Consider the following 27,793-nt stretch of genomic DNA (forward strand, 5'->3'; position numbering starts at 1 on the left):
TTTGTTTGCTGGGATTTTTGGCTGGCTGCTCTGTGACACAAGCCAGCACAGTTACTGCTATTTGTTAAAGGTAAGCAAACCTCAGCTACATTGCCAGTGCCAGGAGCTTAGCCTGTGTTTTGCATCCCTGCCTTTCAGATCCCATTTGCAATGACAAAGCTTATTCAATCACACAGCTTCTGCAGGAGATGCCTGGCTCGCTGTTAACAACCTTTGTGGCTCTTCTGCAAGGTTTTTGGAATTTGCTGTTTTTCTTAAAGCCCTGAAATCAGACGAGGATCTCAACTTTCAGTGAAGATCTCAGCTTTCACTTAAAAATAAATGAAGCTTAAGAGGCAAAAAGGAAACGAAGTGTTTTAAAAATTAAATCTCTATTTTCTAGACCGATTTTATGCTGGATTACCTGACTTGTGATTTTAGCTGCTTGAAATTGGCAACCCTGCCTAACCACACACACTATAATACTTCCACTGTGCTTTACAGCACTTCTTGCCAGGGGCAGAAAGCATTTTGCTTAATGAAGCTAAAGGCACATCTCAAGCTGCTTTCCAGCCAGAGTGTCAGTGCCTGCAGCAGGGAACTGTAGACCTCCCTGCCACATTCCTCTCATGTCAGAGAAACACAATACACCACAGCACGCTGCCTCTCCAGACAGACTTTTTCCACTCACTTGTATTTCCTGACACACATTTGTTTGAGATGTGAAATGCACCAAACTCCTTCTCTAGCCAGTGTTATTTTAGATCAATCACAGCAGCATGGGAGGAATATCACCACGTAGATTTGGAAGGGGCCTACACAAGGGTGGCACAGTTCTTGCTTCTTGAAAAGTGCATCAAGTGATGCTTATATTTGAATATTAGTGCAATCAGACCAAGATGAAAATAGCTAATTACTCTGGTGTGTTGAAAATAGTAAGATTGCACACTAGTCATAGTTACCTACTGCTGCTGCTATTCATGACCATTGGTGTAAGTCTGTAGCTGTTGTACACTAATAAATATTCCAAAAGGAAGAGGTCAGACAATGGGTTTCTAAGAATTTGATACTGCTTCAGGAGGCTTGGGAGGGAGCTAAGCACTGAACAGTGAGTGAAAAGTGCATTCACAAACCCATTGCTCTGCCAAGCATGCAGGCATGGGCACCAGAGATGGGCAATGACCCACCCAGGGGTGAGAAACAAGCTGATGGTGGCACTTCTTTCCTTCTCCTGACTTTTGGGTAGCTCTCTGCTATTGCACCCACTGGCAGTAAGCAGAGAAGTACCACTACTCATTTCACATCCTCATCATAGTGAAATATACCTTATTTCACAACTCTTCAGTTTGTGAAGACAGATTTAAAGCCATGAAACCCCTGGTGTTAGTTATGCTCCCAGATCTAGACAAGTATCTAAAACCCATGGAATACCATGAACCTTGTTTCAGTCTAGGGCTCACTTCTGAAGAAAACATTCAGATGTGCCTAGAAGGACTTTGCTTCATAAGAAACCAGGAATGTGGCCATCTCCTAGAGCTTTGAGGACCTGATCAGAAAATATATCCAGAGTACTGGAGGCATTGATATGGGATCTTTATCAAAATAATCAAAACACATTCTGCTCAGCTTGAAGCCACAGAGGAATGCCAATGCAAGCAGCACTATTCAGATTTTGTTTCCGGTATAAGAACAACCAGGATACAATTAATCACATTTGATTTATGAGAGAGACATACCTAGAGTCCTCTATTTTTCTCTGTCTGTCTAAGAAAGCACTTTACCATTACAGAGTTTATCGTTACCTCCTACTGTGGCCTTGCCATTTCATCCCTTGGCTGTTTCTAGTCTAAGAGGAAGAGCATCTTATGAAATTATTACCTCAAATGGCAACTATTTCACAACAATACCAATTAAATTTATCACTGAGATCCCTTCTTTTAAAATTACTACTGATTGTTAAAATTACTCTCAAGTTAATCATCTCACAGTTCTCCTTGGATCATTTTATAAATTTCAAATTCCTACCGTATCATCTTGAGAATTGTAACACTTTAGAATGGGCCATAACTGCACTAACATAACATTAAATAAAATACATGTTTAAAAATGCCTATAAATGGCAAATTGAAAATTTATTAGTAATATAACTAATTTTCTGAAACCTAAATTTGGAGCAATAACTTTAACACCAGTTACCTGAGAAGACCTTTTGGGCTTTGGCAAGACCAATAAACTCATTTTCAGAGAGAGTGCAGAAAGTACCAGCAGCCAAATGCTTTCTCCAAAAGAAAGTAAGAAAAAATTGTCCAAATAAGGGGAAATAACACAGAGAGCAGACAGCAAACACATTTGCAAAAAACTAGGCAAAAAAAGGGGCAGAACACATACCAGATGTTATTGTATGGAAGTAGTTGGGCCCAACTGGCTAGAAAAGTAAAACTTATTTTTTCCCATTGTATATATACGTATATCTACCTTTAATGAGCATATACTAAGTCTTTGGGATTTTACCCACGAATCAGAACACTCAGCCTTTGAAATGCACAGCACATATTAACATTATTTTAGTAGCCAACACTTTGGAAATCAGTCTCCTCTCTGTGAGAGACTAGTTGACATTTTGGGAACTTTTGATCAGCTGCCAATCCTCTCTGTGATACAGCAAACATGCCTCTGCCTGGTATGACACAAGAAATTAGAATATTTTTGCTTTCAGTTTAATTTCCTCTTTGTTCTTACTCTTACCAGGTCATGCTCATCATGTTCCTAGGACCAGCAGGGAAACTCCTTCTGTGGCCCACACGCTGCAACATCATTTTCTTTTTACATGAGTGGACTTTCCTTTTTCCCACTGGAAACTCAGTCAAAAATTGGTGACAAGGATTGCCAGAACAGCCAGTGGAGCTATGACACTGCCTCTTGCACTCTATGCTCTTGGATCAGCTCATCCCCACATCCCAGGCCCTTCGCAGGTTATCTGCCCATCTGGTCTTCGGGGAATCACAAAGACACTTGGGTTGGGAGGAACCCTAAAGATCACCCAGTTCCACCCCCATGCCACAGACAGAGATACCACCCATGAGATTTTATTCACTGCAAAGTGCTTTGTTCCATCTTTGACCCCACACCTCAGTCCCTCAGCACTCTCGTCCCTTGTTTCACTGACAGACAAGAATCACTCTGCTTCCTTCACAGCAGGGCATCCAGCCTCTTGAACAATTTCTGCTGTTTAGATGTCTGTCAGCAAGGAAGGAAAACAACATGACAAGTTGAAGTGTCGCCTCTCAATTTTATGAGAATTGCAGTAGTTTTTAAAAATAGATTGTAGGTGCTTTCAGAGCATCCTACAATTTAAATCTCCTCCCTATGGGCTTCTACAGTACCCATACTCTTCCTCTTTTGTAGTTCCTAATTAAAAATTCTGCAAGGAACCTTTCTTTAACATCCACTCTCACAGAATCCTTACAGAAGGAAATTTTAATCCTAATGGAAAACAGTGGAAAGTTTTGATCCTAATGGAAAACACACTTAAAATTTAGGGCCCCCTGGCAGTGACAGATGAGTTCAGCTGCTAACTCTCCTTTCCTTAAAACCCCATCACAAGCCCATCAAACCCTGCAATACATTCTCTTTTCATTAGTTTAGAAATAATAAAAAACCCCTAAATTTTGAGATTACAGCAAAACCTTTCCTTTTGGAAAAGTAAACCTTTTTAATGTCCTCTGCATCTTCTTTAGGTTGCTTTCACTGTTTACTTAGAGGATTAAGCAATATTTTTTATCTAATCAAAAGCATTCCACAGGAAAGAAAAATGAGCACATATAAACCCCATCACGAGCACATGAGATGAGGATTAAAATATGACCAGGAGGTTTGTTTGGAACAGAGATGTCCAAAATGTTGCTTGTGTCTTGTGGTAGGGCTAGTGCACCAAATAAAATTCTAACAAGCTTGTCTGAGCTCATTAATGCACTCACAGAGAACACATAAGTACAGAACAACAATCCAGAAAAGCTCTCAGAAAGGAAGAGGACAGCTGTTTATCCTGTATGTTAATTTTGGAAAATTTAAATCAGTTGATGCCAATCTCCTTTTAACTGGAACATTTGTCTGACAATCATGCAATAGCTCAACATTTTTTTCCCCATTAAAAATAAATCTGAAGTGCCAGGCCTGGCCTGCTACACTCAAATATTGTCTGAAAAAAAATTATGAAAATAGTTGGCTGGTATGGAATCCTGCAGGGACACCCACAGAAACAGTTGTGGGGTATATAAATCTAGGGGCATTTAGCATTTCCCTACAAATCAGCCTCCAGTCACAGTGTAATTCCAACTAAACAGCTTCTGGCATGGGAAAATCCCCTCCAAAGCCCAGCTTTTATCAGAGATGCTTGCTGAAATGCTCATGGGAACACAACAAAGGCCAAACCCAAGACATCCATTTTCTGAATTTCTTCTTAGAGCGGTGGATAGGAAAGGCCAATTGAAGTTTCAACAAATTGCAGCTGGAATTTCACTAGAAAATATGTTCAATAGGTCACTTGGCCACCACCACTAGCACCAAGACCTCCCTAACATTCTACATGTGAAACTCAAATTGGAACAGAGTAACTTAAAATCACTGTTTCTCTGCATGAAAAACCTTTGTTTCAATTTTTTAAGTTATTATATAGTCCTGTTCCTCCTTTTTTTGTGTTCTGAGCATTAACACTGCTTGGGGAGGCAGAAGAAAGAGTTTTTACCCCATATAATAATACCTCCCTAGAAAAATAAAAGTAACAAAACCGCTCTAAACAACCATGTAACTTCAAAAAACCTAAATGCCTTTGCACTGCTCGTTATTATTTCCCTTTGTTACACTACTGTAAAGTTAGAGTCAAAACTCTGTGGCATTAAGTTCAGTTTTAATGCCTTTGGCCATTCCTTTTTTATTCAAGTTCCTTCACTTTTCACTCCTCTCATTGAAAAGTGGCCATGGCCAAGAGGTTCCCAGGCAGTTCCAGAACAAGTTGGACCCCAGGAGCCTTTAGAAAACACAAGATAAAATAATAAAATAAAATAACAAAAACTCCAAGATTAAAATATTGGTATATTTTTTATCTAGTCTGGAAAAAGGGCTTTTAGAAGCTGAGTACCACTTTATAGTACATATATGCATATATACATTTTAAGTTTTAACAAGGGAAGTGGTCTTGTATCTGTCAGTCAAAATCAACCAAGAACTGAAGGATTAATTCAGGAATAGAAGAGAGACAAAGGGAACTACTGCAAACACATGCAATTGTTTCTGCCCTGTGGAATATACATTTACAGCAGGTTGGTAGAGGGTCATTCTTCTAAAATTCCCTTCTTTAAGGCTATTTTGGTCTTTCAGATTGACATTTATTCATGTGCAGAAAGACAGTTTGCTGGTGCCTTTTCAAAATGCAATTACAGGGAAGCAATGAAGTTCAGCAACACCTTAGCTGAATTCAATATCCTGAGCACCTGGGGGCAAAATCTGAAGTCAGGTTTCTCATGCATACCTGACACACCACGAGTGGTGGCTGTCTCCCAAAGAAACCTCAGCAGCTGAACACACTTTTATAAGAACACTGTGTATTTAATTACTTGGCAAGGAACTGGCAGATTTTAAACTCCCTTTGTGTGATTTTTCTCCCCCCACTGAGATGCCACAATTCAATAAATTTAGTAAAGCTATTTCAGCTAAGTGCTTTTCATATTCTGACTGCCAGTGGCACCCTTGTTCTATACATTTGCTGTGCACTTGTCCTTTAGGAGCATTTTTTTCATTGATTTATAGCACTATGCTACCTCAAGAGGGAAAATAGAGCAAACATTCACAGAGATCTCCAGGAAAGTTGTTTTATACATTGAGTATATTAATTCATGGCTTAATTATTGCCACCCAGCAGAGCCTATGTTCTTGCCTACTCCCTGAGTGCCTCAGATATGTTACCATGAGTTACAATGAAAAGAACAGTCAAATGCATTGGCACTTGCAGAAGGCAGTCACAATGAAAAGCCAGTTTGGGTGGATGCTCATTAATGCAACTCTGATGCTAGTGTGCACTGTGCTGTTTTTACCATGCCCTCTGACTGAGCCCTGTCACAGCTCCGTGGGGAAAAGGGACCTTATTGATCTGATGTGTTCATCCTTACTCTGTACACAGTGCCAATGGACACAGGAGATGTGAAAGAGAAAATAAAAAATAAATTAGAATTTAAATTTCCTCCTTGCTTCACACCAGTTTCGTACATCCCTTTTCGCAATTTTCTGTGCAGAAACACTTTATATTTCACTCCTCAACATATGGAAAGAAGGAGCAGTCTTATAACAGGAAAACTTCCCTGTGCCTTCAGAACCTGGCAGGAGTCTTGTGATGTATGTGATAATCCAGAGCACATTTTTAGTGCCAGGTGTGCTTCACTTGGTGGCTCTTTGAAGCCACCATGTTGGCATCAGTGTTGGTCCCAAAGCAATCCAGGAACTCAGCTCATTGGAAGTTTTGGTCCATGACAATTACTCAGTGCAATACCCCCACAGGATTTCAGCAGAGCCACCAGGACTCGTGTCACACGCCAGGCACGTGGGACCCCATCAGCTCAGCCTTTAACTAGGTCCCATCAGGATCCTCTCTCTGGGACAGCATCACAACCTGCTAATGCAAGTGCTAATAACCTGCTTCATTAACTAGTACCTAGGGAATTTTCCACCTTTTCCTCCCCCTTTACATTCCACCTATAAAAAACCCCACTATTCACAGCAAGGAGGAACAGTCAAGTGGTTACAAGACAACAGTGGATCAGGTTCTCATCATGCACTTTCATCCACTTCCAGAGGCTGACTATTCTTCACAAAGTTATTTTAGACACACAGAGATGAAAATAATTGCCTAAAAGTTATATTAATAGATGTAATGAAGAGCTATCAGAGAGATTTGAAAGGGTCCTAACAGTCATGATGAGCTGTAGGTTGGCAGGGTTTTATGGGAAGAACAAAATGAGAGGCAGAAAAGGAACCACTGATATTGTCTAGACTGCCCACACTGCTGTACACTGTGCCAAACTCTGTGCACTTTGCAGGTGGTATGACACCTTGGAGGAAAGTTTCAGGGTTTTCACACTAAAAATCCTGCTCATGTATGCATTAGAATTATTTAGGGATCTCCCTCCAGCTACAGAGATAGTGCCAGTGGGATTTCTGAGGCCCTATGTGGTGGGATGAGATATCCTGATGGATGGAACCTAAAAGCTTGTCTAAATTGAAAAATGGGAAGTATTTATGAAGAGATAAACTCTACTGGCAAAGACAGTGCACATTATTTACTGCAGAAATTAGTAAGTGCTTCAGGGAGATAAATGACCATGGATGCCATAAAAGAATAAAATCTAATAACTACTTTTCACCTGCCAGTGTCACCATACCTTTAGAATACCTAGATGCTACTTTCCCAGAAAACTACCTTTTTAACCATATCATTCAATCCCAGCTAAGCCTGACCCAAAGAATCTTGCCATGGTCTCCTCAAATCTCAGATCCACCCTCTGAAGCTGGTGCAGCTCAGAGCTCCTTCAGGTTCAGATCTTAGCCAAGCCCAGCTCACACTCATATCACACGTAGAGCAGGAAATTCCACATGCACTGAGATTTCCAAAAATGTCAGCATTTTGCATAACTCACTAAAATTGGGCACCACAGATTGCCATGATGCATGATTGTAGAAAAAGGTCCTTAGGTTGTCATCTGTCACATGCTCTGGAGAGCTTAAAAAGTCAGAGCAGTAAACTCAGCTAGGATGAACTCTTATGTATTTCACACTATTTCCCCCATCTACTCTCCCTCCTCTTTTTATTATGACTCCTGTCCAGATGTTCACAGTACACCACATTTCTGAGGGTCCCACAGGTATCAGGAGCATGGGGAGCCAAAGGGAGAGAAAGAAGGCAGGATGTCTGCTGAGCATACCCACAGAAGTAAAAAGAAAAGCACTGGCTGAGCTCCAGACATTATAAATCTGGCCCCACTGAAGCAGGCAGGAGCTTTGCCACCATGGAATTTTACCCCATGTGAGCAGTATTCTGGGAATACCCTCCCTCCAGACACACTGTGGGAGGTCTTCTGGTTCTGAACCATCACTGGAAACACAGGAAGGGAAATTAAACCCAAACCAAGACAACAATACCAGAGTGATTAATCAACAGACAAAAAAGAATGCAGCAACAACGAAGTGGGAGGTGTTTCAGGAGCGGGAGGAAAGAAGATGGCAAGTCCTTTACCTCCTGGACCACTGAACTTTTGTGAGGAGCAAGGGATGGTGCAAGGACTGGTGGAGCTGGGTGCAGGAGGCCAGGTCAAGGCTGCACTGGAGTCTTGGAGTCTGCACAGATTCAATAACAAGGGGAAAACCTTGGAGTGCAGATTCAGCCTTGGAGCAGGCTGGCATCAGTAGTGCTGTACAGAGAGGGCAGAACCCACAGCTTCAGCAAAGATTCCTGGCAGCAGTCAGTGCCATCACTTACAAACTGCCAGGCAGGCCAGCTCACAGCAAGGGCACGCTCAGCAAGCCCTGTGCTGTGTAGCTGAGCATTCTGAATATGAGAAATACAATAAACAGACATAATGCCTATAAAGTCCATCCACTCTGACAGCTATCACCCAGTTATTTAGCCTACAGCTACCCTCTGATTTAGTTAGCATTTGGATTCATACCACAACTATACATAAGGTCCTGGACGTTCCCCTCTCACTGCCTTAAGAGTTCAGGTTGCCTACAATGCCCAGTTCTACCTGTGAAAAGCCTCTTTTCACAGCCCTTCCCTGGCCTGGCCAGTCTCTCCAGGTGATGATGCTCTCCTGATGCTCTGTGGTTTGCCTGCTCTTGGTGCAAGGTCCTTGTCCATGGGCTCTGCTGCCAGCCCTAAGGATTGTCTGTTGTCCAATATTGTCAAAGCTAAGGGGGCAAATGGAGGGTAAGGTGGAAAACAAAGGGCACCAAGGCAAAATCAGGCATTTCTGTAGCCTCACAGTATTCTGCTGGCTCTGAGAACCAGCCTTAAATGCATTTCAAAACAATTATTAGAAGGAACAGAATCCCATCTTGTTCTGAACAGCTCTTGCCAGCACTCAGGGAGACTTGAGAAAACTGAATGCCCCCAGATGGCAGCATGGAAGATGGCTGGGATTAAAACCTTGCTGCTCACCCCTTGCTGAATCCAGAACTTAGACCAAATCCGAAACCTGAAATCCACAAAACAGAATGTAAAAATCTGGGTCACCAGTACCTATGGTCACAAGTCTAGTCTTTCTAGAAGTTATTTTCACTTCCATGACACTGGCATGACAACATGAGAAAAATGGGATTATCAAGTCTCTCCACAAAGTAAGAAGAGTAATGTAAAATCATTTCAGCCTAGTGCCATCTTCTGTCTCCTACCTTTTACACATAATATTATTACTTACCTTCTTTTTCATGCCCAGGCCCATAGCAGTACCTAGAAACCATTGAAAATGCATATTTTTCCCAGAACTTACACAAAACTGCATTTTATCACATTCTTCTACCTCCCTTCAAGCATATCTGATGATTTTCTATAACAGTCTTGTCACTATTGGTGACAAGGCACTATTGGTGTTTGATACACCAACCGGTATCAAACAGATAGGTATTTTCTACTGATCTGCTGTTTTGCCTAAAAATGAGAATTTTAGACTAGCACAGTCCTCATTCAAAATAGCTGACAACATTTCTTTTAAACTGTCAGAAGCAGATTTTCGAGAAAGAACATAATTTTTAGGAACAGAGAGACATGCAAGCATTTTGAGAATTACCTGTTCCAATGGTACCGCTGACACACCTTACACAGTGAAAACTGAAGGCACTGAAAACATGTAATGATTTGGTTTTGTACAGATCATCGGTGTTGCTTAACTGCACTCAGGCTTTCAAGTACAGCAACTCTGACCATCAGTACAGCAGAATACACCATAATTAAGTTTACTTATCCTCAGGCAAATGGAAAGCCCTCAAAGGCCGCTCACTAGAGACGGGTGTGTGGCGGGGGTTCCTAGACATGCATTTCGGCGCAAATGCTGCCAGAATGTGTCACTTACTGGTGGCAGTGAAGGTGCCCTCGGCGGGCTGGGGGAAGGAGGGCCCGTCCTGGATGACCTGCAGCGCTCCCACGCTCCGGGCAGGGGGGTCCAGGGCCACGGAGCTCTCGTTCACCGTGGTGTCGCTGGCCCCCGTGATCTGGTTCGTCGGGGGGCCCCCGATGGACGCCTCCAGGTCTGGCGGTATGTCATCCATGCAGTCTGCATTGGGCTAACGGGGAGAAAAGGAGAAAATCCAGCTCCTACCTAAATATTCCGTTCACTTATTACCTCTTCTTCAGACTTCTTGGCTTTGAAAAATGACAACATACAATGAATAAGCACACAGGGTTTGTCTCCATGTGCTTAAAACGTACTACAGTCTGTTGGGAGAGAGACCCAAAGTATGCCATGGAAATATTGAGTATTAAACTGTGTCACCTACAGTTGCTAAACATTCTTATGTATACTTTTAAAAGGGTTTCGGAATGTGCACATTGAAAAAGTAACTCGCTTTTTGGTATGATCTGCTCAATCACAAATGTAAACAGAAACAGGAGCTGAGGGGGAACAATTATCTTTTCTAATGATTATTATTATTTTTTAATATATGAGCTTACAGGAATAAGAATTCAATAAGAATGCCCTGTGGATGCATCTATGTGTGTGGTGCAAAACTAGAAGCTAAAACTGCTTGTAAGACAAGTTTCTAAACACCAAAACATCATCTTTGCTAATACTGTATTTCCTACAAAACACAATTATGAGAAAAGAAACAAGCAGACAAGAATGGGAAGCTGAAGAGCATTTTTTGATTCACAGTCTTTCTTGCTATGTGAAACAACACCAGTGACAGAGGGACACAGCAAGACGTGTTCCTAATGAAAAAGACAGGCGATTTAAGCAGTCTTGTATCCACAAACTGAAGTTTGGAATGGAAACTAGAATTGCTGTTGTCTGGCTCCAGTGTTATCCACAGGCAGCAAGAATACCTCAGATTTGGGATAAAAAAGGGACATTCAGCTATACCAGATGTTAATGAAACTCAGTGAATCTGTACTTTTGCAAGTGAAGTACAATCACTTATATGTAGGACCCAAACCTATCCCTTAGATCCATTACTCTTTCCCTCTCTCTTAGCTATTATAAAACAATGTTTTCAGAATTTCATTTTTAATTTAATTTACCTTTGATGGCAATGTATATTAAAAACAAAAGGCCTATTTTCCTTTCTCCTACAGGAAAACATTATTTCAATTTTTCAGGGGACCAGTTGTCTGTCCTTTGCTCTGATTCCATTTATTCCTAGAATGGGGTTTTATCACAAACTTTTAAACCTTTTAAAGAGAGGATTATAACTGAAAGTCAAACCAAACATTAAAGATACAAAAATAATATTGCTTGAGATAATTAAGCAATATTATTTCCTGTTTACTCCTGAATAATTTTAATTGAAAAAATGCCCAAAACTAAGCAGCATGCTATAAAACGATTTATATTAAATTCTGATCAGATAAAGGCCAACCATTTGCTGGTAGATGGTTAATAATGTCCTGGAGCTGCAGAAGTGGAGGTGTTGGGGTGCTCAGCCACTGTGAAAATGAGTGCAGGAGTTTTGGTTGACACCAGCAGTTTATATACAGACACAAATTTTTATCGATTCCCCCATTGGTTCCCCACAGCTGCCTGGGGAATCTGAGCTTGGGGCACATCATATTTGAAGTCTCTATTACAAAGCAAATGCAGAGCTTAGCTGCGAATTGAATTGAAACATTCAGATATTTGGGGTTTAACCGATCCTTTCCTGGAAAACCCAAAGTCTTCCTGCTAAATGAAGCACAATATATCCACAGACATGCAAGCCAGGTCTTTAATAACAACCACAGGACAAACATGCAGCTGGCAGGAAAAAAACCCCACAGCCTGTCTGGGGCAAGATTTCCTCATTCATCCCATTGTAAAAGCCTGCAAAAGGGCTTTGGCAAATTTGCACCCAAGTCTCCCACCAGAGGCTGATGCCTGCCTAAGGCTTTTTTCTTCTTTTGTGTGTGGAAATTTCAGCTAAGAGGGCTCAGCAGGACTCAAGAACGTGGTTGGGGAATGACATTTTGCTTTATCCACTCTACAGCAACGTCTGCCACCTTTCACTGAGAAGCCCTAGAACTTTACAGGTTCTTTGAGGGCAACATCTTTTCCCAATGGACAGCAGCCTGTGGACACCTGGCTAAGTGACAAGCCTCTGAAAACACCAGTTCATGTGTGCTGGTGGCTTTTTTGGCTCATGGGAGCTCCAGAAAGCATTCCTTAGGAATGACAGCCACCCTGGGCTGTCCTCAGCTGTGCTGGGCAGGGAGAAGGGGGCGGACAGCATGAAATCTGTGCAGGAAATTTTTACAGAATAAAATCCCCCCCAAAAAAACCTTTGCTAGTGGAACATAAACATCCAAGTGCTTTGTTTTTTGTGTCAAGACACACCGACACCAAAGCTGATTTGGAAATCTTAATTTGAACCAGTTGTTCATGTAAGTTACAGCAGCATCTTTAATGGTATGCTCAGTACAATTATCTATCTGAGATAGAACCTAAGGAAATATTTCTGTATTTAGCCTAGGTCAGAGATGTATTTAGGCCATCAGCAGAGATGCTGAATGGCAGAGCTAGCCTTCATTTGTGTATTTAAGCCTTCATTTGTGTATTTAAGCTTTCATTTCTGTATTTAAGCTACCAGTGGAGATGGTGAATGGCAGAGCTAGCCTTCATTTCTGTATTTGAGCCATCAGTGGAGATGGTGAATGGCAGAACTAGCCTTCATCTGGGCTTTTCATCTTAGACACCGATTTCACAGCTGTATCACCACTAAACATATGAAAGACAATATACACATTTAGCAGAAAAAGTAGCCACTCTGTTTGGATGCATTACCCTAGCTACAATGCCCTCCTTCTTTTTTCCCACTTGCATGTTTTCAGTTTGGATTATATTAGGTTTATTAACATATCTGCCTGCTACCTGCTTCCTATCTCCATGGAACTGGTTTCTCTGAGAATGGCTATAGCAGCTCCCCAACACATTCAGTGAAGTATTTTATTTTATAGAGCTCTTTCAAATGTGAGCTGGTGCATCACTGACTGGAACTTGGGGGGCTATTTACAGCACCTGGAGGTGTTTCAGTATTGAACTTCAGGAGCCTTGCACAGGGGGGAGAGTGACTCACTCCTTCCCTGAGCTCTGTGATAGCTCCAGTTGGGAACTTGTATGGCAGACAGGACACACACCATCTGAATGCAAACACACAACTGACAAAGATCAATCACTCTGGCAGCCTCTAACCACATCTGAATGCTCCAAATAACAAAGAGTTTAACAATTTCTTGTATGTCATGTGCTCCACCACATGCTTAGTAGCTGGGAGAAATGGCCCTTAACTGGAATTAGGAGTACAGACCTTACTTCAGATGGACTTCAGGAGAAATCTGACAGAAAAAGGACTTGCTTCCCCAGAATGAGCAATTAGCTGTCCTTGATGAGTATAGCAGACAAAACTTTATTTGCAGACTTTCTACTTTCAGATTTGAACCAAGGACATGATTAAAAAAAAATAAAGCCAGTCCTGAAAGCTCTGTGAAAGATTCTATAGATCCACCAAAACACCAGTGACCAATTTCTGCTTCACCAAGCAGGCAGGCACAGACACACAAATCCAGCACCCAACCAATGCCCACGCACATGCTGTGCCTTGCTAATACCAGTGGGGTGCAGGACAGAGGTAGGGTCAGACATTTCCAACTGTACTTCCCTTAGTAAATCAATCAATTGTTCAATAATATGGCAAAAAGAGGAAGATGGGGACAGACAGGCGAAGGACTCAGGTGGCTGGTGTTTCCCCTGTGCCCTGATGGGCTGCTCTGCACAGTGCTTACCGGAATCCCCAGAGCTTTTAGAATATTCATTTTGCACATCGGGCAGGTGCGATGGTCCAGCAGCCAGGGGTCCACACAGGACTTGTGGAACAGATGCCTGCAATGAAAACCAGGATATCTTAATTCAAATGCACCACAGCACAACTTACCACTTAGTACCACATAATTCTGAATTCCTTTAAGTGAGAGTATTTCAACTGGTGCAGTTTGTGACCTATTCAAGGACTGCAGAACCAGGTCCTATGCACATAAGGCTAAAATGATTCCTGAACAACTCAAGCACGTGTGCGCATTTCAGTGTGCTGGGAATGGATGATGTACATACTCAGAGACTTAGCAAAAATACACAAAATGCATTAGCAAACCCAATTCTCTTTAAATGTTAAAGGCTGCCAGTAAACAAAAGCTGCTTGTGGGAAAAGGTAACAATCATGTTAGTTTTTCTTAAACTTCTACAGACAAACCTGATTATACATAATTTAAACGTGAAACCATTGAGGGTCTAGTATTTTTCAGGATAGAGGCATAAAGAAATAAACTGAATTAGAAAAAAACCAACCTATCTTAGGAGAGGCATGTTCAGCACATCATCAGACAAGCACTCTGAACAGGTGAAAGCATTAAGATACAGTTCTTAGGCACGTGTAATTTTACATTTAGAAGTCTAACCAACAGATTTTCTTGAGTTTGTTAGTTCAATGTTAATTCATTATGTCTTACCTTTCAGCTACATGAAGTTGTTGTTAGTGATTGGTTTCTTTAATTATATAATCAAACCCATCAATATTCTTATTGGCAAATATTTGAAGCACGTTTGTGCCAAAATAATCAGTCCATTTACAAAACCTGAGATATTTATGAATCTCTCAGAAAACAAAACAGATTTCCAAAATCTGTTTTGAATAAAAAATACATAGTTTCCACCAAGACATTTTACCATAGGCCAGAAAATTCCCTTTTGTTTTCAATTTCCAGCTTTGAAAGCCTCAGTCAAACTGGGATTCATATTAGAGAATTTCATGATGTTTGTTCATCACTAAAAGCTTGGAACACTTTCATGCCTTAAAGACTTTAAAATCTGAAGTTCAGTGTTCCTAAAGTTGGCTTCAAAAACAATATTCTAAAAGAAATCCTAACAACGCCAAGTAATTTAAAAACATGACAGATCTTGTCACTTTGCACATCTCAATACTAATTTAGCACACTGTATTATGACTCCATTAATTTCAGATTTAATATGTACTACAGAGGGAACCTGATTATTGACAGAAATCCACAGAATAATGGAATGCTACTGAAAATCAGATGAAGATTTGCTTTTTAAAAAACTTTTACTGCATTACACAATTAGAGCTCTTACAATATCTGTTTTGAACATGTAAACATTTGTGCAGCAAAGCAAGGTGGCAGGCTTTGCAGATTTGGATTTGAAAGTTTATTGGGTATAGCTCTATGTACATGCTAATGGCATTCAACTAATTATCAATTGTTTCATGTTCCAAATTCAAGCAAAAGAAATGTCAGCATAAAATATGATGAGAGAACTGCAGCATTTCACTGTCCCATGGTAAGACAAAGATGTAAAAAGATCAACTGCACCAAAGATCCCTCCCTTTGCAGTTCTGACTGAGGCAGGTTTTAAATGGAAGGAGGTGATGGAGTCACCATGGGTGATTTCAGAAGTAATGACCCAAACAGGAAAACAGTGAGAGATGTTTCAAGCTCAGGCTCAGGACATGGCTTTGACAATCAAATCAAAGCTAGAAAAAAATACAGATTTTTTCCCTATTGTGTGCAACCACATTCATTACAAAATGATGTTGATGTCGATTTGAAAAGATTTTCAAAAGAACTGCAATTGAGGGGCTGACAGAGAGGAAGGCGAGATGTTGTCAGAGCCTCAAAAGGATTTTTACGACGGAAAGGAAACAACTGTTCCCCACCTCTCCCAGGGACAAGCAGCACAATGATGTTGTTTAAACTGCAGCAAGTGAGATCCAGGTTACACAACAAGAAAGGCTTCACCACAGCCAAGGTAATGAAGCACTTCAATAAATTGCCAGGGGGTTTGCAGCCTTCATCCCAGGAGACTGCAGAGTGTGTTGGAAAAAGCTGCCAAGAATGATGTGTGTGCGTGCCAGTGCCCTGTGCTGCTCCAGAGGGCTGCCTTCCTGGGACCCCTGCTTTTGTTTGAAATGTATTTGTGGCTTTTTTAAAGACGCAATTTTAATCATGCAAGAAAAAAAAATCATGTTGCACTCAGTCCAGATAATAATAATAATAATAACAATAATAACAATAATAATAATAATAATATAGATACATAGACAAATATAAATATAAATATAAATATAAATATAAATATAAATATAAATATAAATATAAATATAAATATAAATATAAATATATATGGTTGATTATAATTATATATAATTATAAATTATATATTAATTATATATAATTATTTATATAAAATAAATATTTGTATAAATATAAATTAATTTTTTTTTTTTTTTTTTTTTTTTAGTACAGCTATTGTAAAGTGTTCAGCTTGCCAACAATTTTGAGAGGCTTTTTTTCCAGATGAAGGGAAACTATTCTCCTCTCAGCTTCCACTCCTATGCAGAAAGAGAGGTACATCCCTGATAACCCCAAGTAAGAGCATCAGTTGCCTGGATTAGACCTAGGGCTGAAGTAAAGGATTTAGAATTTTTGTGAGAGGCTGAGTAGCATCCAACAAGAAGGTGTGAGATTTTGGGGGGTGCATGTACAGCATTATTTTCTTCTGAGGAGGACAAAAGAAGATGATGAGGGTGAGAGGAAGGAATAAAAGGGAAGAATGCGTGTGACGAAATAGTTTTCACAGGAAGATAATAAAAAGAGAAAGCAGGAGTGAAAACTGAAATCACAGCTGTTCGTGGAGTGAAGGTTCAGGGAAAAAGAAAGAGTTGGAACAAGGTCAGAGAATGTGTTTATCGGTGAAAGAAATGAAATGGCAAAAACAAGAACCTATGAGGCACTCAGCAGAGATAGGGCTGGAAGAAATGTCTCACCTCCCTACAGAAGTTTAGTTAGTAAAAGTTTAGTAACAGGCACACACTGGGAGCAGCAGGACCAGCACCTTCTCCAAAGCTGGAGCAGAAAAGGCAGTGGTGTTCTGAAACTGGAGATGGAAGACAAGCAGAATGAAGTAAGGCTATGACAAGAGACGCCACTCCAGGAACAATGAACTTGGCTACATTTGATCTGGTGTCAGTGCCCTTAAAGACAACTTCAGGGATGTTTGCTACCATTAAACTTAAAACCAGCTGCAAGTCAGCACTTTTTACTGCTATCAAGTGTCATTCCTTGTTTGTTTAATACACTCTGTAGAGTGAAGTTTATTATTCAGTCAGCTGTGGGAGCTACCTGACGAAGACAGAGGGGAAGAAGCACAAGTTCACTGGAAATTCTCCTCCAAGCTCTCCAGAGTGGGGTACACAAGAACAGCTATCCAGAGCCAGCAGCAAAGAGAGGACAGCTGGGAAAACAAGACTAGTAAACATGTATTGTTTTTTACTTCAGAGCTCATCCACTGCTGTACTGGAGGTTTAATGAGGTTCCCATGCTAGAAAATGCACATGGCTCAACTGAGGATACTGGAGCAGGAAAACTACAGAGTCTGTAGGTCTTTATCAAGATATAACACTCTCCTACTCACTTCAAAGAAAGAGAAATGAATCGACTCTTTGTTTTGGATGAGGAGATGAGATTGAAAAGAGCAGAAAGAGTCATGAGTACCATTTCATGTTTCAGAAGTTCAAACCCATGCAGGTATGTAAAACACTGACTGCCCTTGCAGTTTGTGCAGCAGGAAAGCCAGGGTTGGTGAAAGAGCTGCTTGAGAAACACCTTTGAGTTTGTGTAACTGCAGCCTGCTAAGGCTCAAACTGTGGGTATTTTACAAGGCAGTTCTGCTGCTGCTACCCTTTTAGCATGAGTCACTTTCTGGGTGACCTTTCAAGCCAGCCAGAACTAAACACCACCTGTTAACTCTGTGTTTCCTATTCCCTCTGCCTGACACAACGCCCTGGGTGACAAGTGCTCATTGAATTATGAGGTAGGACACAGTGAAAGCTAAAGCTTGGACAAATATTTAAGCTGTTGTAGATCTACCTCAAAACATTGCCTGTCTCTATCATGCAAAATTTCCAAGCTTTATTCTGCTTCTGTACTAACAGGCTTGATGCCAAACCAAGGTCCACATTTTCTGGTAGTTTCTCATTTTTCCGTATTTCTGCTTCATGAAGTGATGTGTTTGTGTCTGCTTATAGAAAAAAAAAAAGAGTTCACATGCAATTTGTCATTGCGGGGAATCTACAGTAGGTCAAATTTCTGATTAATCTGTTGCTTTGTGTTAGCCATTTAGTGATGGCAGTAAACAGATTTAATGAATCACATGAACTAACAGAAATGGACAGCTTGTAACATTCAAATATCTACTATAGCAGGAAAATAAACAAGTATTTTGGTTTCTCAAGCCAGTGAACATGACAAGTCAGAGGCAAATTCTCCTAAGGCATTCATTCTAATTAAAAAAAAAACAGTGAGGAAAACAGATAAATCAAAACTTCAGTTTAAAAATCCTGCTAAAGACTTTATTATAGGCTCAGGTCAGACAAAATTTCTGACTACCACATGAAACCCTCAGGGTCTCACCACCAATCACTAGTTTCACTTCACGTTAAATAAAGAGGCATTTCAGATATCTTTACCAAGAGATTCAGAACAGGCCAAAATAATAAATTCACCCTTCCCTCCCCGAGTTCTCAGGTAATCTCACCACTGTGAAACTGAGAGCAGAGACTGTCTTGAAGTAGAGATCATTAGAACTAAAAGCATATTCAATTTACCTGCAAGGCAATATCCTGACAACATCATTGGGCTTGTAGCCTTCGATACAAACAGCACAGTTATCAAAGTCTGGCTCAGTTTCCTATGGGAAAGAGAATATTCATCATATTTATTTCTTAGTTTGTTAGCTAATCTCTTCCTACACGAGCCTATGTGACAAAGTAAAACAGTCACTGAAGCACATTGCAAATCCAGTAACGCATTTCAAAAGCAGCAAGTCAGATTTTCTGACATGTTTCCAGCTGGAAACTTGCACTGGGAAGCGTGCAGATTTAGTTTGTATGTTTTAACTTTCAGAATTTTTTGCATCTTTAACCGAATCACCCCCTCTCCACACTCAGCTTCACCCATAACTTGCTTACCAGCGCTGAAGGACACAGCAGCTAAACAAGCAATTGGCATTTCTGTTCTGCCTCGTTGTTCCAGAGGTCTGCAGAAATCCCCAGCACAGAGTTTAATTTAGTAACAAGCATTTTGAAAAATTACCTTGTCACCTTTCCTGATAGTCCTGACTTGCAGCTTGCTGATTGCTTTCTTCGCAGCATCTCCAAGGCGCCGCTGCAACACAAAAGTGGCTCTAAGCAAAGAGCATCTCATCATGCACAAATCAAACTTTTTTCTCCCTAGGCTTCTTAATAATTTTAACTACATGGAACAGGAGAGTGTATAGATTTAAACATAATAATTCATAAAAAGGGCAATAGGTGTTCAACAATAAGGTGAACAATAGGTGTTCGACGCTGCAGCAGTGCATACCAATGCAGGTAACGAGTCCATTATTTGGTTATCCTACTTCTTCCCTCTCTTTTTTTAATGACACTTGTTAAACATAAAAAAATACTGGGCAGTTAGCAGAGTGAAGGCTGAACTTTATTCTTACATGTTCCATAACTAGTTCATGATCTTCAGCAGGATACAACTTCTCAAAGTGAGCTGTTAAATTTTTTAACTACAAAAACTCTGAATAATCTCTCCTGTGTTTTTTCCCACAATACAGAGTTGCCTATTTCATAAGAATGAGGTGGAAGCATCTGCAGTTTCTTACAGGTACAGCACTATATAGTCCAGCAGTAACATCCTGTCCATTTACTCATTCTTTGCCTTTCTATCATTTCCTCCAGTGGACGTGATGTTTCTGACTGTTCCCCCACATTTCCAAAACACTGTTACTGTGCTGGCAGGGTCACAGTCACCAGGGTTAAAGCCTGACACAAAGCACCCTGTGCTCAGACACTGCAAAAGGACGTGTGTGCTCCTTGCAAGAGGCTGGGAGCACCGCAGGGTCACAGCCACCAGGGTTAAAGCATGTAATTACAGCCTGACACAAACCACCCTGTGCTCAGACTCTGCAAAAGGACATGGGTGCTCCTTGCAAGAGGCTGAGAGCATCACAGGGTCACAGCCACATGGATTAAAGCCTGACACAAAGCACCCTGTGCTCAGACACTGCAAATGGACATGTGTGCTCCTTGCAAGAGGCTGGGAGCATCGCAGGGCAGCTCACACAGTCACTGGCCAGCCATGGAGCTTGTCCTGTGTCAGTGCTAAAGGACCTGGCTGCTCACTTGTGCTAATCCAGCCACAAGGCAGTCTGGAGACAGCCTCACAGGCTGGAAAAGCCTTTGGGAGGTCATGCATTCCCACCCCCTGCTCAAGGCTGGATCAACTTCAAAGTCAGAGCTGCGTTAGTCAAGTTTTGACTATCTCCAAGAAAGGAGATTTCACAACCTCTATGGATAATTTGTTCCAGCGCTTGACCAATCTCGGCCTCTTTTCTTGTCTAAACACACTAATGGAATTTCTCTTTCTGGTAATTTGTGACCATTAGCCTGTGCACTTCCAGGAAGAGGCTGATCCCGACTCCTCTCTGGCCACCCTTTCTGCAGCTGGAAGCACAGCTGCCACGTGCTTCTGCCCCCAGACCATCCTGTGACCCTGCTCTGGGCATTCCTTGTTTTTCCATGCCTCTCTCACATGGTTTCATGCAGCAATGCCCACTCCAATGTTTTCTTTAAAATAGTTCATGACACAGGACATTCCAATTTGCCACCAATAAATGACCTGAACCCTTCCCTTCGCCTCCTTTCCCCAAACACATTTCCAGCCATGTGTTGCTAGAGAGGAGAGACACTTAGGGCCTTTGGTGATCCAGAAGACATTCAATTTTCTGAGCTGGGAAACTGCAGAGTTCAGAGGGACCTGTCAGCAGCAAGGGTTTCCAGCTGGAGGGGCTGAGAGCACGCGGCCAAAAACAGAAGAAAGTTTGAGGTAATTCATAAGCTGAGACCTAATCACCACACAGATGTGACCACTAAACTGCCACTTTGGTCTTCACATTCAATTAAAATCACTAGATTAAATTTAGACAGTAAGTTTGTTGGATTGGAAAGGCTGGCAAAACACACACAATATTGACAGCAGACTGCAATTTCAGATCTGGCTAAAGAGGTGAAGACAATCTTGGCTATAAAGGAGATTTACATATGAGCTTTCCAGCAACTTAATTATTGCACATGAAGGAGTATCTTGTAGTTAGACAACATCTCTTTCTGTGGTCCATCTTTCTCAGAGTCTCCCTTAAATAAAAGAATCAATGAGAGTTGGAAACATTTCTTGTCAGCTATTTGGTTCTTTAATGTGAATCAAAGACAGACTGATAACATGCAGCCAGACAAGAGCCATTATGTCATGCTTCAGAAAGTGCTTGTGATCCCTTTTTATCATTACTATTACTTTAATGAATGAAATGTCTCAGTTCTTTTTTGCACATTCTTGAAGGGGAAAGGACAAGATTAAAAACTCCTCTACATCTTTGATTTGATTGCTTTCATGTTTTCTTTCTCTTATCTATCGTAAATATAGATAAGTTCATAACTTACACATAAATAAGAATAATTTAGTTTCTGAAAGAACAGGAATTTCTTGGTCTAAAGTCGTAACTTCAAAGGATTCTCCCATTTGAATGCAAGGCATGCTATCAATAACCAATTATTTTTCCCAAAAGATAAGAGGCATTACAGCAGTTTAAGGGTTTAAAGTGAGGCTTAGAGATTTACAGTCATAAATCTCATAATCTCATTAGCAATGCTGCAACATTCAGTGCTGGACTGGAAGGAGTTAAGCATGTCAGATGCAGTGGTCTTGAGGAGATGGCAATGCTGAATTGTCTCTGGAACTTAACTTGTCATGTAATTCTAATTCTGCTTCCAATTAGCTCTACAATGTGATATTTCTTGATTTAAACAATTTCCGCAGCCTTTTACAAAATCTCTCAACTCTCTCATCTTCAGGAGCCCTCCAGGAGCAAGCTGCTGAGGAAGCAGATTTTCTTACACAAATTTATTCTCTTCATGTCGAAAGGATTCATCAACAAGGCAACCACCAACCTCCTGGACATCTCGTTAGATGGGAAAAAAGGTTCAATCAATGTGAATATTACTACCTATCTTCTACTTCCATATGTAATGTACAGTTGTCTGTGCCAGAGGTACTCTCAAAAATTAAATGTATTAAAATAGAAAATTAAAATTAAAATAGATATCTCACCACGTTTGTAGCTGACACCCTGGCTGTAGGTGCACAAGCCCACGGTGGAAGACAATTCTGTGCTCTACTGCACTGATCCTCAGCCAAGTGGGGATGAATAGACCCTGGCATTCAGCAAGAATCTCTGAAATCCTGATTCTCCACTCATCAAAATCAGGCACCTAATTGGAGTAAGCTGTGTCTTCCTCCTGGCATGTGAACTTAGATTTTGCACACATGATGAGTAAGAGTGGTGGCTGAGAATGTAGATGGACTATGTCCAGGTTTCATCTCACTGTGGAGTCACAGCAAATGATTCCAGGAGATTTTTCAGTCTCTCTGGCTTCCTCTCTCAATAGCTGGACTCACTGCTTTCTTGATGGCAACCAAATCACTTTGTTTTGGATTTACTGCTTGCTCAGAAACTTACACCTAGTGAAAGAAAGGAAGTGGACTTGGAGAGTCACCAGATAAAGAGGGACTACACAAAAGTGTTTATGAGGCCTGACAAAAGGACAGCATGATTTTGATCAGAAATTTGTGATCTCATCCTTGAACTACAACAGAATGTGTCAAAGAAAAAGAAAACCCAGAACCTGATGGAAAACAAAGAGGAAACTCATGGGAAGGGCAAGAGCAAGCTGAGCTCTTCTGAACTACCTACATCATTATATTGTGTAGCCAGGACTAAAAGAAACAAGACTAAAAAGCCACAGCAACCCATTAACACAAATAACAGAGTTTTGTTTGCATATTGCTACTGTTTTCATATGAAAAGAGCTAACAAAGAGACTAGATGTCAGACAAAACTGTATGAAGAAAACTGCATGAAGACTTTTTAGGTTGCCCCTTATAATTGCCCAGTTTTTCCCTTCAAAATAATAATATCAATAATTAATAATATGTAATTACTTAGGAGGCATCCTTTCTAATTCTTCTAAAGAACAGAACTAGCATAATAACCAAGCTGTTAAAACCTCTCCATAGGACAACTGCTTGTGCACATGTAGGTCTCATTCAAACTTTGGAAAGAAAATACTGAAAAGGAAATATGTTTGAACATATAAAGACATCAGTTTCAAACTACAACATATTACCTGAATGAGCTTCCTATTTTGCTGAGTTTCATGTTTATGTATGTCTATTTACACTGCTAAGCTGCCTGTATAATTACTTGACTGAAAGCACACTTGCTCACACACACAAATTAGGCACGCATGTGCTTCTGCAGACAAAGCATCTAAAAATTACCCAGACGCTGCAGTCACAGCGAATCTGCTGCCAATGATGTTCCAATTCCAGCTGGGATAGTCTCGTTCTTGCTATCCAAAATTCCAGACTGTATATTTAAATGGAAAATACATTCTTTCTGTCAGTAAATACAGAGCAGCTGCTCTCCATCTCAGAGGATGCCTGAATTTCAATGGGGGAAGGCGAGGGATTCCTACACGTCAAGTATTTGTTACAGAGTGTGTAGCAGGGCTTTTCTCTACCAAATGATAGTTCATACTCCGATTTTACCTTTTCTGCAGAATAAGCTAGGTAACCCTCCTGGTCCTGACAGTAATTTATTGAGGGTTCAGAAAGCTCTCTGAATTACAGTGCATTTTTTACAGTACAGTAAAATGGTTATCTCTTCAAATTTCATGTGTTGATAACATTTTCTACTGTACCATTAGGTTGAAATGCACAAGCCTCAGCTTCCCAGTTCTGCTGAGATAGCTGCATCTGGCCAAGAAAATATTACATTTATTATTATTGTTGCTATTATTATTCACTGCTGAACTACCATAAATATGGGCAGTGCTTTACAAAACCACTGCTACTGACATCTCTTCAGCTCTATAGGCTTTTTATCTCTTTCAAGGGCTTTGGACAAGATGCCAAAACCAATAACAGTGGTTTAATAACATTAGTGGCTATCACTACAGTCCTGTTCAGTGATCATTGTCAAATGAAGAGCAACACTTCTCTTTCTAGCCCAAGATCCTTCTAAGGAAGCATTAAAGTGAGAATAGGTTCTTTTTTCCCCTTTCTTCACTCATCAAGAACACTGCTTGACACACACATACCTCACAATGCATTTTGATCTCAAGGGTCTTTAGTTGTACACATTGCTATCACATTTGGCTATATGTACCACAACAATATTTTCACAGATAAACATCACCTTTCTGTCTATTTTTTTGTGTTTTGCATAAGGAAAAACACCCATAGTATACATACACTATTAATATCTGTTTTTCCTTGAATCCCATCTATACTGGCATAAGTTTTGGATTTTCCCAGTCATTTTAATGTTCCTATTCTTTTCACCTTTATTGGGCTTTCCTTTGGTTGCCTGTTTTTACTACACACAGACAATTTCTTTAACTTTTACTCCTACAACAAACTCCACGGTGATGTTTTGGAAACACAAGCAGTCTCTCCAGCCCTGCTGACCTGATTTCTGTCTCTGGCGTTGGCGTAGCGGAACCTCTGGATGTAGTAGAAGACCAGCCATGCCAGGGAGATGATCATCAGCACGATGAAGGAGATGGAGACGAACACCACCGAGGTGCGGCTGACGTACTTCTGCAGGTTGCGCGTCCCGATGGTGATGTACATCATCACCGTGATGTTCCTCTCCAGCAGGCTCACTATCTCCTTGCCTTTGGGCTCGGGAATCATTATTGCTACCACGTCTTCAAGGCCTAGCAGACAGAGAGAGAGAAGGAACCTTAGGTAAATCAAGTGATCACCAAAAGGCAATCTTAAAATCACAGATTATCCTGAGTTGGAAGGAACCAAAAGGCAATCATAGGATCACAGATTATCCTGAGTTGGAAGGGACTCACAAAGATCACTGAAGTCCAACTCCTGGCCCTGCACAGGACATCCCAAGAATTCCACTCTGTGCCTGAGAACTTTGTCCAAATGCTTCTTGAACTCTGTGAGGGTTGGTGCTGTGACCACTTCCCTCCGGAGGCTGTTCCAGGGCCCAGCTATCCTTTGGGTGAAAAATCTTTTCTCAGCATCCAACCTAAACCTCCCCTGACACAGCTTCATGCCATTTCTTCAGGTCCCATAACTGCTCACTTGAGAGAAGAGATCAGTGCCTGCCCTGCTGCTTCCCCTCCTGATGAAGTTATAACCGCACTGAGGTCTCCCCTCAGTCTCCTCCTCTCCGGGCTGAACAGACCAACACAACTTCCCCTCCAGGCCCTTCACCATCCTCGTGGCCTCCTTTGGGCCCTCTCTAATGGCTCCATGTCCATTTTACTGAGGCTTATCTGGATGACATTGCTGCAAACACTGCAAAAAGAGAGGTGCACTGCACCCAACACCCCATACACATTTATGACAGTCTGTTTTGCAGGGCCATGAGTCTGTCAGAGAAGCTCCTCCAAACTCTGCATTCGGATCAGAAACACTTTCAATCACAGATTCCCACATGGTTTCACAACCAGAACTCACCAAAGTATCACTGCTCTTGCACCAGGCTGGCACCCAGAGAGCAGCTCCACATGCTCCCAGTGGCGCCCACAGCCCAAGGCCATGCAGCAATTTGTGACTCTTTGCTGGGAGCTGGGCTCTCCAACTGATAACATTTACAGTCAAGATCACTGATCAATTCCACAAAAACACACGTCAGCACTGCTGAGGCAGCAAAATCCCACTAATGGGATGAAGCAGGGACTTCCTACATTGCTGCCAGGCCTTCTGCCATGACCCTGTGAACTGGGCCCTCCACTGATCCAGCTATCCTCAACTTTACACCCGTTTTCCTCTCTGTCCAGCACTTTTTGATGTTACCTGCATCAGACATTGCTGAAAGTATTCTCCTTTTAATTTTAAATCCCCTGTGTACATGAAATATATGTGGTCTGAAATTATCTGGGAATCACCAGGTTGTTAAATGCCTTTAATGCCTTTAATGCCTTTAATGGCCTCACAAATAAATGATCACTGCTTCACAGTTTAATATTAGGGATATTCTGTTCTTTCACTTCATGAAACAAGCATGTAGACAATTTTTACACCTAAACTATGTTTTGCAATAGCCAATTGCTCTAAGCAGGTAAGGGCAGACAGGGTGTATTGTAATGTAAAAAAGTGCTAGGAGCAGCAGCAAATGAAATGGTCACAAACTGGCATTTAGAGAGGTAAAACTGGGAGTGTCTGAACTCAAAGAGCTGCACTGGGGTGGGGCCTCAGAATTTGACATGAAATCCCAGGAAACTGGCTGATGCTGTTAATCCCATGGCTGTCTGTCATTTTACTGTGGCAGGAGGAGAAAGCACTGCAGCCATGGGGCACTCATGGAGATGGAAGGGATCCCTCGGCCACAAATGGAGGTGTGGGAGGGTGACTTGTATTTTCAGCAGCATCCCTCTCCCTCCAAGCTGCTACCCAATGTGAGCCTCACCAGTTCAGCACTGCATCCTGCTCCTCAAAGTCCAGCTCAGACGTTTCTCCACTAAGAAATCCTGGGAGGTATAGCCCAGGTTTTCAAATGGATTTGGATGCTGAAGGCCACGAGGTGTTTGGCAGGCCTTTGGATGGGGATGGTGCTCAGCAGAAAACCCTAATTGTGGTGGAAATTTTATAAAATTCTGCTGGGTGCCTGCATCAGCTGGAGGCACTGAAATAGCTGTGGCAGACAGAGAAATGTGCCATGAGGCTGGGAACTGAGCCCTGGTCTCTCAAGGCGCAGAGCACAAGTGCAAACACCACGCTCTTTCCATCAAGAGGCTTTCCATCATAACACTTCCCTGACTATGAACAGGTCACTAAATGGATAGAGAGGATCAAATGTTTGGCTGAGTCAGGAGTTTCAGATATTCATGACTGGAAACTTAACCTTCCTGCTGATACTATAAAGCATTGCTGTTTTTCAGCTATTCCCCTTGATTTTTTCCTAGCAAGTCTACCATCAGCAGTCAAGACAAATCTAGCCTTGCAACTCTTCTGATACCTATTTATTACAAAAGGCTAATGCAAACATTACCCTAATGGCCTAGGGAAAATTTGCCAAGTCTCAAAGTGGCTGAGAAGGGCACTGGTGCCACGCCAGTAATTTTCCTGCAGTCAAAAAGAAAAATTGTCTGGAGCAGGGCTTAGCTGTCCAAATGACTTCCTTTGTTCTTTTCCCCATCTTAAAAAAAAAAAAAAAATCATTCTACAGGAAAACTGAAATACCAATCTCATGCATAGCCAAAAAAAACCCCACAGTGAAAAATTCCACAGCCAATATTACTGAATTTAATCAACTGCTCTCAAAAGCCACCACTCTGTCCAAGTGACTTATCCAGCAGTGACCTTTAACATCATGGTCAGTGCAACCCAGGACACTGCATGGACATCTCCATGAAAATGGAGACAGAGACAAACCCAGCAGAA

The 27,793-nt window shown here is 41.3% G+C and overlaps 1 protein-coding gene across 1 annotated transcript in view; it reads right to left on the reverse strand.

The window, feature by feature from the left end:
- Positions 1–27,793, reverse strand: part of RNF150 (ring finger protein 150) — a 71,407-nt gene that overhangs the window by 4,293 nt on the left and 39,321 nt on the right. The window contains exons 2-6 of the mRNA XM_058024612.1: positions 24,854–25,104; positions 19,373–19,444; positions 18,886–18,968; positions 13,994–14,090; positions 10,095–10,305 (exon numbers count right to left, since the gene is read on the reverse strand). Of these exons, the coding sequence (XP_057880595.1) occupies positions 10,095–10,305; positions 13,994–14,090; positions 18,886–18,968; positions 19,373–19,444; positions 24,854–25,104 (714 nt within the window). The remainder of the gene's footprint in view (positions 1–10,094; positions 10,306–13,993; positions 14,091–18,885; positions 18,969–19,372; positions 19,445–24,853; positions 25,105–27,793) is intronic.

The sequence above is a fragment of the Melospiza georgiana genome, chromosome 5, assembly GCF_028018845.1.
Source record: "Melospiza georgiana isolate bMelGeo1 chromosome 5, bMelGeo1.pri, whole genome shotgun sequence".
Classification (NCBI taxonomy): Eukaryota; Metazoa; Chordata; class Aves; order Passeriformes; family Passerellidae; genus Melospiza; species Melospiza georgiana.